Raw genomic sequence first — 16525 nt, 5'->3', positions numbered from 1 at the left:
GTTTCGCAGACAGGTGCGCAACACACACAGCCACTTTGCCATACTATGGAATAATTGTGGACATTCTTACGACACCGACAATTTTTAATGGCACGCAGGACTGCCAGTGTACTAAAAGACAAATACATGCTCAGACTTGCCCGAAATGCTATAAAGTTATGTACATATAGCATAAACTCAATTGAACCTATAGCGCCCACAGAAATAGCCAAACACCTTCATTTAAACTTTAAAATGGTAAATGTGTATGTTGATTAAAAATATGTTTTCTGTGCAAATTACTTTATTATTTCCTGTGCAACGCCTGGCATTTATAAAGCCTTGACAACTTATAAAGCTGTCATATATGCATGTCGGTATATGAAAATCGCCAGAGCTGTTTTCGGGGAAAATATAACCAGTCTTACCATTACACACCATTGAGTTTTACTAAACTATTTGAGGCATAGGGCCTACCAGCTGCTAGTTATGAAGCACAGCTATGTCACTTTATTGCGTATTGACGTTGTCTCAAAACTTACCCTAGTTCTGGCCAAAATCTTGTTGACACAACAGGATGAGAAGCCTGGATGACATCATAGCCAGTATGACAATTTATACTGATCTCAAAGCATACTCCTACCAAGTAAGCCTGGCCTATCCTTCGCATCCTTTCAGTTGAAATTTGCATTCCAAAATTGAGTGCGAGTTTATGCGTGATCAACAAGGCTATCGGAGACATTATTGCATTTTGCTATATTTACAATAGAAGAGAGACTTTAGTTCAACCTTTGAATTGAGTCTACATATTGGAAATCTCAAAATGGCTGTGTATACCGCAGAACAACTACGATAGTGTAAGATAGTTACACGTCGTTCCACTGTTGACAACATACAACAGGAGTGAATTGATTTCCGAAGATGATATGCTTGGTGGAAACGAACACTTGTCTTGACTTGATTGGCAGTACATTGCTTCATCAATTGCCGGTAGGAGGCCATCCCAGCTGCTTGCCACCGATGACATGAAGATGCAGATGATAGACAGATTGGCAGCCATGTTTTCCATCATTGACGACTACACGGTAGCCTTCATCAAGGCCCTCCTGCTTCGCACACTTGCTAGCTACGAGCATGAGGTGTCCCAATAGCTGTAAGATACACCAAAGATAGCTGTAAGATACACCAAAGATAGCTGTAAGATACACCTAAGATAGCTGTAAGATACACCAGAGATAGCTGTGAGATACACCTAAGATAGCTGTAAGATACACCAAAGATAGCTGTAAGATACACCAAAGATAGCTGTAAGATACACCTAAGATAGCTGTAAGATACACCTAAGATAGCTGTAAGATACACCTAAGATAGCTGTAAGATACACCTAAGGTAGCTGTAAGATACACCAAAGATAGCTGTAAGATACACCAAAGATAGCTGTAAGATACACCTAAGATAGCTGTAAGATACACCTAAGGTAGCTGTGAGATACACCTAAGATAGCTGTAAGATACACCAAAGATAGCTGTGAGATACACCTAAGATAGCTGTAGAGATACACCAAAGATAGCTGTGAGATACACCTAAGATAGCTGTGAGATACACCTAAGATAGCTGTAAGATACACCAAAGATAGCTGTGAGATACACCAAAGATAGCTGTGAGATACACCAAATATAGCTGTGAGATACACCTAAGATAGCTGTGAGATACACCAAAGATAGCTGTAAGATACACCTGAGACAGCTGTAAGATACACCTAAGATAGCTGTAAGATACACCTGAGATAGCTGTAAGATACACCAAAGATAGCTGTGAGATACACCTAAGATAGCTGTAAGATACACCAAAGATAGCTGTAAGATACACCTAAGATAGCTGTAAGATACACCAAAGATAGCTGTGAGATACACCTAAGGTAGCTGTAAGATACACCAAAGATAGCTGTAAGATACACCTAAGATAGCTGTAAGATACACCAAAGATAGCTGTGAGATACACCTAAGGTAGCTGTAAGATACACCAAAGATAGCTGTAAGATACACCAAAGATAGCTGTAAGATACACCAAAGATAGCTGTAAGATACACCTAAGATAGCTGTAAGATACACTTAAGATAGCTGTGAGATACACCTAAGGTAGCTGTGAGATACACCTAAGATAGCTGTAAGATACACCAAAGATAGCTGTGAGATACACCAAAGATAGCTGTGGGATACACCTAAGATAGCTGTGAGATACACCTAAGATAGCTGTAAGATACACCTAAGATAGCTGTAAGATACACCAAAGATAGCTGTAAGATACACCAAAGATAGCTGTAAGATACACCTAAGATAGCTGTAAGATACACCTGAGATAGCTGTAAGATACACTTAAAATAGCTGTAAGATACACCTAAGGTAGCTGTGAGATACACCTAAGATAGCTGTAAGATACACATGACACAGCTGTAAGAGACACTTAAGATAGCTGTGAGATACACCTAAGGTAGCTGTGAGATACACCAAAGATAGCTATAAGATACACCAAATATAGCTGTGAGATACACCTAAGATAGCTGTGAGATACACCAAAGATAGCTGTAAGATACACCTGAGACAGCTGTAAGATACACCTAAGATAGCTGTAAGATACACCTGAGACAGCTGTAAGATACACCAAAGATAGCTGTAAGATACACCTAAGATAGCTGTAAGATACACCAAAGATAGCTGTGAGATACACCTAAGGTAGCTGTAAGATACACCAAAGATAGCTGTGAGATACACCAAAAATAGCTGTGAGATACACCTAAGGTAGCTGTAAGATACCCCTGAGACAGCTGTAAGATACACCTAAGATAGCTGTGAGATACACCTAAGATAGCTGTAAGATACACCTAAGATAGCTGTAAGATACACCAAAGATAGCTGTAAGATACACCAAAGATAGCTGTAAGATACACCTAAGATAGCTGTAAGATACACCTAAAATAGCTGTAAGATACACTTAAAATAGCTGTAAGATACACCTAAGATAGCTGTGAGATACACCTAAGATAGCTGTAAGATACACATGACACAGCTGTAAGAGACACTTAAGATAGCTGTGAGATACACCTAAGGTAGCTGTAAGATACACCAAAGATAGCTATAAGATACACCAAATATAGCTGTGAGATACACCTAAGATAGCTGTGAGATACACCAAAGATAGCTGTAAGATACACCTGAGACAGCTGTAAGATACACCTAAGATAGCTGTAAGATACACCTGAGACAGCTGTAAGATACACCAAAGATAGCTGTAAGATACACCTAAGATAGCTGTAAGATACACCAAAGATAGCTGTGAGATACACCTAAGGTAGCTGTAAGATACACCAAAGATAGCTGTGAGATACACCAAAGATAGCTGTGAGATACACCTAAGGTAGCTGTAAGATACCCCTGAGACAGCTGTAAGATACACCAAAGATAGCTGTGAGATACACCTAAGATAGCTGTAAGATACACCTGAGACAGCTGTAAGATACACCTAAGATAGCTGTAAGATACACCAAAGATAGCTGTAAGATACACCAAAGATAGCTGTGAGATACACCTAAGGTAGCTGTAAGATACACCTGAGACAGCTGTAAGATACACCAAAGATAGCTGTGAGATACACCTGAGACAGCTGTAAGATACACCAAAGATAGCTGTGAGATACACCTAAGATAGCTGTAAGATACACCTGAGACAGCTGTAAGATACACCTAAGATAGCTGTAAGATACACCAAAGATAGCTGTGAGATACACCAAATATAGCTGTGAGATACACCTAAGATAGCTGTGAGATACACCAAAGATAGCTGTAAGATACACCTGAGACAGCTGTAAGATACACCTAAGATAGCTGTAAGATACACCTGAGACAGCTGTAAGATACACGTAAGATAGCTGTAAGATACACCAAAGATAGCTGTAAGATACACCAAAGATAGCTGTAAGATACACCAAAGATAGCTGTGAGATACACCTAAGGTAGCTGTAAGATACACCAAAGATAGCTGTAAGATACACCTAAGATAGCTGTGAAATAAACCTAAGGTAGCTGTAAGATACACCTAAGATAGCTGTAAGATACACCTGAGATAGCTGTAAGATACACCAAAGATAGCTGTAAGATACACCTAAAATAGCTGTAAGAGACACTTAAGATAGCTGCAAGATACACTTACGATAGCTGTAAGATACGCTTAAGATAGCTGTAAAATACATCTGAGATAGATGTGAGATACACCTAAGGTAGCTGTGAGATACACCTAAGATAGCTGTAAGATACACCAAAGATAGCTGTGAGATACACCTAAGATAGCTGTAAGATACACCAAAGATAGCTGTGAGATACACCTAAGATAGCTGTGAGATACACCTAAGATAGCTGTAAGATACACCAAAGATAGCTGTGAGATACACCAAATATAGCTGTGAGATTCACCTAAGACAGCTGTAAGATACACGTAAGATAGCTGTAAGATACACCTAAGATAGCTGTGAGATACACCAAAGATAGCTGTAAGATACACCTGAGACAGCTGTAAGATACACCTAAGATAGCTGTAAGATACACCTGAGACAGCTGTAAGATACACGTAAGATAGCTGTAAGATACACCCAAGATAGCTGTAAGATACACCAAAGATAGCTGTGAGATACACTTAAGATAGCTGTAAGATACACCTAAGAGATCTGTAAGATACACCAAAGATAGCTGTAAGATACACCTAAGATAGCTGTAAGAGACACTTAAGATAGCTGCAAGATACACTTACGATAGCTGTAAGATACACTTAAGATAGCTGTAAAATACACCTGAGATAGATGTGAGATACACCTAAGATAGCTGTAAGATACACCTGAAATAGCTGTAAGATACACCTAAGATAGCTGTAAGAGACACTTAAGATAGCTGTAAGATACACTTAAGATAGCTGTAAGATACACTTAAGATAGCTGTAAAATACACCTGAGATAGATGTGAGATACACCAAATATAGCTGTGAGATACACCTAAGATAGCTGTAAGATACACCTGAAATAGCTGTAAGATACACCTAAGATAGCTGTAAGAGACACTTAAGATAGCTGTGAGATACACCTAAAGGTATAAACACACTAGGCGATATTTAGAGCGATATCGCGCTGCGTGGCGCTAATCTGCGCTAGAATTCACCCAGCGTGCTCATCTAGAGCGATAACGCTAGACTTTCTCTGCACAACTTTATCGCTAGCGAGATGCATTTCGATTGGTTGGATTTTACCAGAATGCAATTTTATGGCGGGTAATTATTTCTTATCGATGTTCACCAACGTACAGCAGCGACAATTTGCTATTTTGTTAATATTGAAACATCTTCAGACCGAGCACTGAATTGTTCATAAATTTAATAATAGCACTCCCAGTCATGTGCACCATAACAAACAAAAATTACAAAAAATCCAAGTTGAAAACCAACATTTGGAATCAATCGTTGCACAGGTTGACCATCTTGAGAACGGTAAATATTTAGGCCCTAATACATTAGGCCTAAATATAAAAAACCACTACAAAATAAGATGTGTATAAAAATAGTGAAAAATATTACAGTTAAAAATGCAATAATCGTTTTTCTTATGTCTCCTTGTAGTGTAGGCAGTGTACAATCCGTGAAAGTGAGATAGGTTTAATAACAAATGCGTAAGTTGTTTACGTTGTCGCCTAGACGGCGCCATATTGACTGACCTAAATTTATTAACAACTCCGAAGAAACTAATGATACGAAATTTTATTGGCAGTTTGTGGGCGTGACCATTATATCGCTTGCTAGTGAATCGCTCAAGTGTGTTTATGCACACGCTAGCGATATCTCCGCCCTCCTCATGACGCTCGCGATAAAATCGCCTAGTGTGTTTATACCTTAAGATAGCTGTGAGATACACCTAAGAGATCTGTAAGATACACCAAAGATAGCTGTAAGATACACCTAAGATAGCTGTAAGAGACACAAGATAGCTGTAAGATACACTTACGATAGCTGTAAAATACACCTGAGATAGATGTGAGATACACCTAAGATAGCTGTAAGATACACCTGAAATAGCTGTAAGATACACCTAAGATAGCTGTAAGGGACACTTAAGATAGCTGTAAGATACACTTAAGATAGCTGTAAAATACACCTGAGATAGCTGTAAGATACACCTAAAGGCACAGCCACACATAACAAATTATTCGTTCAATCTGACTGAATTCACGAAATTCTCAGATTTATTCGGCCGAATATCACAGAATTATCTGAGCTGTGCATGCACACCAAATTCGTCGACGAAACGCTTTTAGTTGGCTAAACAATTCTTTACTTTAGCGAGCACGATTTTAGCAGCTTTTGCAATTGGTATAGTCAAAGACCCGTACCACGACACACAATAAAAGTATCAACACAATTCAATATAGTACATACGATGTAACTGCTTAGATCGCGCTATTGGTGGTATTTATCGTTTAGACATGGTTACAAATAGTATCTTTTTTAATAATAATTTCTTTTTAGCAACAAAAGTCCCGTAGAAAAAAGAATTGCCATTTTGGGCGCAATCAAGTTACATGCATCGTATTTACTTTGGCGAATTGTCGGAATGTTTTTTGCGTGTAAATGCATTGACTATATAAATTGCAAAAGCTGCTGGAATTGTGCTCGCATAATACTGGTTAGTATAGATACTAACCAGTATTATGCTAATCATAGAGGTGGTCAGATTAGGGCAGTTAGCAGAGTGTCGTATCATAAAGTAAATGTCCTGAGTTCGAGACCCACTTATAACAAATATTTTATGAGGCACGTCAATAACTGTCTATATTATTTTTTCAATATTAATGTATAAAACAAGATTACGAGCTGATCATTTTTATAAACTTGTATAATATGAGAAGCAGCAGCTGAATGCAACTGTGAATAACCCAGCTTCAAAAACAGGTTTCCACTGAGAATGTTCCAGAATCTGATGAGTGCCTGTCATGATTCTATCCACTAAACTAACCTACAGGATGCTAATATTCGATTGGATTTAAAAATTCCCAAATTCGGGGCAGACAATTCCGCGAAAGGTTGAAATCCGCAAACAAGTAGTTGTTGGTTTATAAAAAAGGGAGAATAACTACTACCTAAAGTCAAAAAATAGTTGCCAGGCATAGTCAGTAAACATAGCTGAGTTCCAAACTCTTTTGTAATCATTGCCGGGTGTTAGAGCTACGCCCATTGCCAATGCATCACAATTCTTTACAAAATTATTCAAGGTTGTCACAATTCCTTGAGAATTCAGAATGGTTTGATCATCTCAAGTCTCTTTTGTCGTTTTTCACTGTGAAAACCTCCAACAACTTGTAATACCGGAGCTGATGACATTGAAAATGATGATTCTGATTTAGTGTTCATAGTATGTATATATGTACATACAGTCAAACATGGATAACTCACCCACGGATAGCTCGAACACATGGTTAACTCGAACGGTTTCTTTGGTCCGTTCCCACGTAATGATAAATTGCTATAGATAACTCGACCTCAACTCTGTTAACTCGAACAGTTTTTCGCCCAACGGCTACCGAAACGGTTGTTATCGTTTTAGAAAATCACTCTATTCCAAGCCATAGAGGTAAACCTCAACTTTTCGTAATTCATAAGCGTCGTTATTACCACCATCGGCAAAATATTTTTGTCAACGACTTTTCTAAAAGGTTTGGTGAAATTTGAATTATACCAAACATCCGCTCAGCGATCGCCCTTCGGAAGCAAGGAAAAGTGAGGTAATTTTTGCATAAACTTCAAGAAAAATCGGCAAAATTGATCGTGGGTAAAACGCTCAAAAGAAAAAGATGTCTTTTCTTTTGAGCATTTCAACAACGATCAAGTTTTGCCAATGTCAATCTAAAAAACGTCCTGGCAATAACATCACCTCAAACAACAAACCAATCTCAAGTGATAGAAAAATCTCTATACTTTTTAATAAAAACGTTTTAAACTTTACACTAGAAGCATTTAATTTGAAACAAGCCATTTGTGCTTTTGATTTATATTATAGTTTGTATATGTACATGTATCTACTAATAAATAAGTAAATACATGGACTTGTGACAGTGCTCTGATAACTTGAACGCTCTGATAATTCGAACACTTTCGCTCGGTCCCTTGAAGTTCGAGTTATCCATGGTTGACTGTATATATATGTATATATATATATATACATATATATGTATGTATGTATATGATTTGCAGTGCAGATAAGTCTACACACCTTAGGACACTTTTATTTCGCCAGTATTAAGTTTCGTGAGTAGCATACAGAGTAAAATTTCACTGCAACTTAATTTCGCAGCTCTGATGAGTGCGAAAATATAGTGTTGTGAAAATAAATGCAGTGGAACAAACATAATTAGATTCCTCAGGTTCGGTTCATCGGTAAGAAAAACTTTTTTAATTTGGGACTAGTTTGTAATTATAAACCGCAGGTAGAATTGTGTGGCCGATATCGATAATGCAATTTGATCGCTTGCTGCCATTTGTTTTTTGGACTATCAATAAACAAAGCTATTTAATTCCGCGTTTTCACTCGTTCGTTATGACAGTTTAGTTTCGCTCATGAAATTTTCGCGAGAGGATGACTCCACGAAAACGCGAAAGTTAGATGAGGCGAATACATAAGTGTCCTAGGGTATAGAAAAGTCAATAAGAAAGTTAAACACACGCTTTACACTTGCAAAAGCAAGGATTCACGGAATTGTTCATGTGCATGTTCCTCCACGAATGAAATAGTCCGCGAAAATGCACGAAAAGACAACTTCCGTGAAATATAAACTGTGAACAATATTTCCCAGTAGGATACATGATTTTGAAAATAGGGTGAGATTACCACAGGAGAGGTGCTAAACATACCTGTTCATCAGAAGGATCAACAGCACTGAGTTGGGTAATCGGTTTCTTTGGTACAACAAGAAAGTGCACTGGAGCCGTGGCATTTATATCATGGAACGCAAAGGCCTAAAGTAGAACAATAACAAGTATAATCGTACACAACCGCTGAAAGGGTTTATATTACGTATATCTTGTGAATGCGGAAGTACCTACCTTCATTAGCGTTGTACTATAATAGTGTGCATTAGTAGTTCCCGTATGTTCATTTGGTACAACAGTATCACTGATGTAACTCTTGTAATTTACTGTGAAGTTGAATATGTAGTTGGTTTGGTTAGCGTAAACATGAAAATTGATATATAACATTGTTGAAACGAGAGGGTTATTCATATAGTTTATATTATTAAGACTTATTGCATTAGCACACATCACATTTACTGGACTATGTAATGGCGCTGAAGTAAGTTTAATGCAACAGAAAGCTTAACTGATGGGCTTAAAGCAAGCTGATTAATTTTGGTAACCTTTTGGCCATGACTTGGTTGGATACTTTTAATAAAAGCTTTATGCCAAGATGAAAATGTTTTGCTTGTAAAAATGATATAATAAAACAATATTTTGAAGATAATGCAAAACCTGATTTGCAGAACTTTGAATACATCGTAGTCCCGTTGATACCTGTGCTGAAGTCTTATCTGATAGATGGATTTATGAAGTGCATTCAGAGATGTATTGACAGGTGCTTTTGCATAGCTCGACCATTTGTTTAGTACTTGAATCAACTAATCAAATGTGACCAGTGAATTTTTTTCTACTAATTGATACCAATAATGACTCGATAACGTTGACTACAATGTACATGGCTTTTAGGGATGCAGTTGGTTTCGCCACATATTCTTTTCCAAAACGCAGCTTGCTTATTTTACTTAGTAACTAGTTTACGGTGTGGTAGCGATGGAACTGTGCCGATACAAAGATGTGCCGATACAAACTATGTCCTATATAGTTTTCATTACATAATTACCGTAGACCGGTAGAATTGGTAGTCGGTACTAAGATGTTTGCACAGCATTTACAGGAAGCTAATAAGACAAGTTTTTAATCTTCCTTGATTGAGTATCTTCCTTACATTGATAATAATGTATCTGTAGCTGGAATTAAAATTTTATTTCAGCCAACATGAGCAAATACAAGATAAAATATATGCCAATAGAGCCGCGTAAGACTAGACTTTATCGTAATAGCTGATGTGAATACGGGATATAGAGACATGTTGTATCACACGTTATATCATTTTGGGCAAGCCTGGGCATGTTTTTTGGTCTGAGCGTTTTTACCGCGATCAAGTTTTTTCGATTTTGATCTTCAAATATCTTGACAATGAGATCGCCCTACACAACAAACGACATATTGACTGATCGACAAAAAAAATACTTTCTTTAAAATCAACTTAAATTTGACGCAACCACATCTTTAACCCCTGGATTTGAGATGTTTTTGTATTTAAATAATCAGCTGATACACCACAAATTACATAAATTATAATTATGAAAGCTCCATATTAGTTCTTTAAAAATTATGGTAAGATTACAACTATGGTAAACATTAACCAGTACACATTTAATATAGCTTTCGATTGCATCTACCATTTTTTGTTACATAATTTTTAACCTCTGTGCACTTTTCACTAACAAGTTTATAGTGTTTTGTGCGTGATTGTGACTAGCATTCACCCAATTAGCTATATTGTGTGGGAAAAAAATGCTACTGCTTTTTTAGTTGAATTGAATTACTGTTTCATAAAAACTATGCACTAATATATAACTACATCCAACATTAACTTTTATCTAACTTACCTCATTTTATAAATCATAACATATAACATGAATGGCTAAATGTACAGGGCACCCGCGGGATACCATGTTGATCCGTTCCAAAGTTGACATCGTATGGCGAAAAAATCATATGTAGGGGTATAGAAACCATTATAATTATACAATGCAAAATAAAAATAGTAAAAATCGTTAAGAATTTTATAAAAAATGCTGGACATATTGAAAATTGGTAACAAAATAGTATGTTAACTTTAGTTACTATAGTTACCTACAGTAGCTGCATTGTATCAAGTGCACCTAGTGATTATGATCTGCAATACTGTAAAATGCAACATCAGAATGTGGGTACCAAGTGCAGTACGTAGGGTAAAAAGTGTTTACCTTTACGACGCACGTATAACATAAACTTTCAGTTCACTTCAAATAAGTTTGACCTTATTTGAAGCTAAGTTTTTGTATGTTTTTCAACTATTTTACTGAATTTCAACTTCATATTACAATAGTTTTATTCTTCATCAGTTGCTGTCTTCACTTTCACATTTAACGTGCCTAGTTAAAACCTTTTTCAAACTAATTCAACGAAAAAGGCCGAGCGATGCAGTTATCGAAAGCAGCTTCTCACACACTTGACCATTTAATGGCCACAGAAAAGAAAATGAAATTTTATTTACTATACAGGACGTACATACATTTGGAGTAATGTGACTTGAGCTGTTCCATGTAGCGAGTAGGGCAGAGAGGAAGCAAAGACGTATCAATGCTAATTAGAGGTGGAACGAGACACGAGACGTCTCGAGTATCGACCTGTCTCGTCTCGGTCTCGTCTCGACTTAACTATTGCCAAACTCGAGACAGGAAATAGAACTAAAGCGCCTGCGCACGGTTGTTAAAACATGGCTTTTGGCGGTAGCAACAACTCCATATATTGTAATGGATTGCGGGCAACTGCCTTTAAAGTTATACCCGGTCCGTTACTACCTGTTGCTACTGATTATGTTGGCCACTGAGTCTAATCATGTAGTCCGGACAACGGCCCTGTTATTTTTTAGTTCGGTTTTGTGTCCTTAAAACCGATACCGGGTCGTATCTAATTACTCTTCGGATAAGACTTGCGGGTAAAATGTCTGTATTTTATCGTATCGTGTCTAAACACCAACTGCCCTTCATAAAATTCGGGCCTCTTTTACGTATATACTACCAATCGCGGGTAAAACTTGCCCGGACACGGAGAAACGAACGAAAGGCCGTGTCGACCATAATCCGCGTTCGGTTAACAATGACGTTTTGTTAGCTCAATATAAGAATATACATGTGCATGTATACAGTAATTAATATAATTTCATGAGTACAATTTAAATATAATTCACATACTACAGCTAATACACAAACAAAACTTAACATTAATGAAACGATAAGAATGAAAGTGTTATCGTGTGTTCTTTTAGTTGCGGTATTTCTTTGTAGAGCGACGGCTATCGGTTTCATTACACATTATATTAAAAAGTAAGAACTATTCAATAGATGGTAAAATATACATGTACAAAGCAATACATTTATAATAGTTATTATCAATCAAGCTCAAAATTCTTAGAATATACAACTTCGGTATTTTAGAGCTGTTTGTGTCACTTTTGTTTACAAAAACTACATGCATATCACTATTAAAATGTTGTATTTAAATCGTTTACACCAGGTGAAAATTCAATTTAAAAAGAGTTATTAATTTTATATATACCAAGTAGCTAGTACTTGTGTAGTGAAATCATCACCAAATGCTCATTATTTTACTGTCTCGTGTCTCGAGTCTCGAATTTTTACAAGACAGTGCCTCGAGTCTCGTCTCGAGCTTAAAAAACCTGTCTCGTTCCACCTCTAATGCTAATTATGTTCCTGTACACTTGAAAAATAAATTTAATATGCAATGAAATGGAATTTTTTGGCAGACTAAAAGTTGTCTAATCCTGTCCAAATTTTTTTCGACTAGTTTTGAAAAAAAAAAGTATAAAACTTGAGGGTCATGAAAAGCAGAAATGGCCAAGAAGACACAGCTTTCCTGCTGGGTGCAGCCAGTTCTCTAAGAAAACAAGCTAACTTGGTGCAATATAGAAGATATCTTACTTAAAGAATAGAGAAAGCATAATATTATTATGCTTTATTATTCATCTTGAGGTGTTGACTGATGTTCTAAAAAAAGAATCAAGGAGATTGACCAACCAGAAGCTGAGATATAGCCAGCCAAACACAGGTCTACCAAAAAACAAAAGTGTTTTGGTAATCATCAATATATGACGTATGAAATCGACTTGTATGCCATTGGTCAATTAAGCCAACTAATGCGCTCTCCTATAACAATCACGGCGTTTTAATTGGTTTAATCCCTGGAAGTATAGAACAATCAAATTGGGCCTAACAATCATCGCTCCTAGAATTCCGAACCAGTCCCTCTGACGTGTAGATTAGTTTTAGCATAAAATAATTACACGCATCTATTATTTCGCAACATTTCGCTATCTTGCTAGTTCAGCTCAGTTTTGTTGTTCTCCTACTTAGCTTCCCTATTCAGACTCATCTTTAGCGTTGTTCAGATTTTTTAACTATAGCTAATAAATAGAATCGATTAAATCAATCATCAATCTCGGTTATCAATAGGAATTTTCTACAAATTATATTAGTTACATCATTTATTCTATACGCAGTTATATTATTATTTTGTATAATATGCATTATGAATATTATATAAATCATAAAAAATAATCATAGATAAGATAATAGATCAATAGAAAAATCAAAGCAAAAGTTATCGTTTTCTTTTCTTATAGCAAGAGCAGCACGGTCAAGTTAGTCTTTTTAAGATTATGGCTGTAGTGAACTTCCAGTCTGTTAATAGTGACGATAATCATGAAAATCAACTGAATGCTGCAGTAGATACACAGTAGAAAAATGATGAAGGAACAAAAAGTCCCATTCCTATTTCTTATTCTAAACAAACTGCAATCGCGGATATCGCATATAGACTATACACGCGCCGTTCGTTGAACAGATGATCTTCGGAGCATATCCGTGGAGATCGAGTTAAAATTTGAAGCACAATAGTCAAAATCTGCTCTTCTGCTTTAAAAAATCATGGCGAGGGGTTGTGGGCAAATGCCTTTACCACACAATGTTTGGATGATTTTCCTGAGAAACCAGAGCTAGTATGTAAATTATTTACTATCGCGAGAAGCGTTTCACATCTCGTAGCGAAAACAATCATTATACATAACGGCGGTAAGGGTGCGCAACTCCGGCACAAGACCATTAAGTCGATTTTATACGTCACAGTTTTCGGGATTTTCGAAGGGTTTTCCTCTGATTCGTTATTAGGTAGACCTGTGTTTGGCTGTCTATATCTCAGCTTCTAGAGGGTCAATCTCCTTGATTCTTTTTTTAGAACATCAGTCAACACCTCAAGATAACTAATAAAGCATAATAATATTATGCTTTCTCTATTCTTTAACCACTTTTAGAGGATGATGCTGGCTGGTGCAGTGTAAATGCTGGTGCAATGCAGAAAATTGCTAGCGAGATAACGCTTGTAAAAGGAACCAGAGAAGGTCGTACAGTAGTTTGTCTTGTATGAAATGTGCACAAAAATCAATGTAACCCTAAATGCAGAAGTCTGTACGTATTTATACCTTAAAAGACAGGGCTTTAGCAAGTTCTAGAAAGTAATGTGGATGCGTCAACTATCTTGAGTAGCTAGTTATATATGAGTTACATACATACGATGATTTGTATTTATGTAGTAGAAAACAGCCCCGTCTGCAAAGACATGATTACACAAGAAAATTTAACATAAAATCAAAATGATATAAATAAAATATAAAATAAATAAAACCTGAAGTGAATAAAACATGTCTTGTCATTACGTCAGTGCCATTTTTTCATTTGTACAAAGCATTGCATTTGTTCATTACATCATACATTTTTGATGATGACACACTAATCTACTGATAGTTGCTGTAATCCTTCTAATAATAAAATACCACAGATTTGACTGGGGTAAAAAAAAAACAATCTTATCTACCTCGCTTCTGATGAAGCATTATTCATGCTTGCCATTAAATATGGAATTGGTGCTTGGCGTGTAAAAAAATTTCTTACAGACTGTCTTTGGTACTGTGTCAACCTTAAAGTTTAATTAATAGTCATAGATATTGTGCCAGAAATAGATGTACTGAATATATAAATTTACATGTTTTTGAATTACATAATTTACGTTTGTGAATTAATTTCACAATCATAACAACAGATCACCAAAGCAACAATAAAAATATAAAGAAAATGCCATAGTGAAATAAAAGAGTTGATAAAATTTAAGACATATAGGTTGTTGGAGCTTCGTCTATGATGGTAAGCTTTACACGGCCAAATGATCATTCATGGAGAGGTCATGCATTTTAATAAACTACTTGTACGAATATTTAAGGATCAAGTGTTTTTAATAAATTATGATTAAATCAGCAAACATATATTTAAGAATATTCACTTACGTATCTTGAGCACTATATTAACCAAATAAACGTGTACTCAATCCTGACAGGCCTGCCAACCCAGGAGTGGGGCAATGCGTGAGATTTGGTTTTGGGGCAATTGATGTATCAATGATAGTATATATAAAATTGTGGAAATTGGGGCAAAAATCTCACGCATTTTCATTTTTTTTGGGCGATTGCGTGAGTCTCACACCCAATGCGTGAGTGTTGGCAGGTATGTCAATCCATCCATTATGTACAGTTATAAAACATCCGCACATGAGAAACAAGTTAAAACTATGTTAAATGAAACCGTTGAAGATTTTTAACTCTGATATCCTACCTGATCGTCCTCGTAAACCTTTTTACAAGGAATTTGCCCATTTATAATCTTGGTAAATATAGATTCTTCAGCACTTGGTGATGCTGTCTGAGCTTTTGCTTGTTCATTTTCCGCCATGCTGAACACACCCGTTCCAGTTGTATCGCGAGTGCGACAAGTCGTCGACCGTTTGCCTGAGGACCAATTTGGGATACGTTGTCAAGGTGATAAACGCTCTGCCAACTACATAAAGTATGCGTACTGTAGAAGCGTAGTACGTATTTGCTATGGAAAACGTTTTATCGTCGACTTATCGCAAAAGCCTTCTCGTAGAAGCGGATTCACAAATTTAGTTCAAGCGTAATCGCCACATCGATAGATAGAAAAATGCAGGCTATATGTAGACGGAAAAGAGTGGGTAGGTAATAGTGCTGCACGATAAAACGATATAATTTGATGTGACGATATATTTCAGTGGATGATTTTATATTTCAAATCAGCATGAATTTCGAAGCTAATATTTTATCAAAATATCAGCTTTAGTGCAACAATATATTCATTTTATTAGCATATTATCTGACAATCACTTAGCGCATTTTATCAAATGCCACATAGAGTAATACATTACAGTACAAATACTCATATATATTATATAACAGTTTCTTTTTATCTTGCCTGCAAATAGAGGCGTTGTTGTTTTCTTAATTCTATATATAAAATAAAGATTTCTCTCCCTCTCATCAAAATATCAGCTTATTTTGTTTTGCAAAACTGGAGTTGTCCCTTCTCTTTAATGTAAAAGGGACAACTCCTGCTTTTCAACCTATACTTACCAATATCCTCTCATATCGTTCGTGTTAAAGCCAGACACTATATATCGAAAGAAGACAACTCAAATGTTCAATATTTTTCGATATATGAATTTGAAACCAAATTGGTAATTAAATGTACATGCAAAGA

At 36.3% G+C, this 16525-nt stretch overlaps 1 protein-coding gene across 1 annotated transcript; it reads right to left on the bottom strand.

Moving 5' to 3' along the window:
* Nucleotides 1–716: 716 nt before the first annotated feature.
* LOC137396541 (adenosine 5'-monophosphoramidase HINT1-like) lies at nt 717–15747 on the bottom strand. The gene is made up of 3 exons (XM_068082853.1): nt 15587–15747; nt 8916–9020; nt 717–1130 (listed from the first exon to the last, which is right to left on the bottom strand). Exons 1-3 carry the CDS (start codon nt 15701–15703, stop codon nt 960–962), a joined length of 393 nt encoding a protein of 130 aa, XP_067938954.1. The 5' UTR covers nt 15704–15747; the 3' UTR covers nt 717–959.
* Nucleotides 15748–16525: the final 778 nt, after the last annotated feature.

This window comes from Watersipora subatra, chromosome 5, assembly GCF_963576615.1.
Source record: "Watersipora subatra chromosome 5, tzWatSuba1.1, whole genome shotgun sequence".
NCBI classification, from domain to species: Eukaryota; Metazoa; Bryozoa; class Gymnolaemata; order Cheilostomatida; family Watersiporidae; genus Watersipora; species Watersipora subatra.
The sequence above is the reverse complement of the archived record's forward strand: the minus strand, read 5'-3'. Positions and strand labels throughout refer to the sequence as shown.

Excerpts from the sequence above, each read along its gene's own strand:
- LOC137396541 (XM_068082853.1), bottom strand. The coding sequence starts at position 15,703 with ATGGCGGAAAATGAACAAGCAAAAGCTCAGACAGCATCACCAAGTGCT. Across the intron at positions 9,021-15,586 it reads AGGTTTACGAGGACGATCAG|GCCTTTGCGTTCCATGATAT; the intron begins GTAGGATATCAG and ends GTTCTACTTTAG. Across the intron at positions 1,131-8,915 it reads TTGATCCTTCTGATGAACAG|CTATTGGGACACCTCATGCT; the intron begins GTATGTTTAGCA and ends TGTATCTTACAG.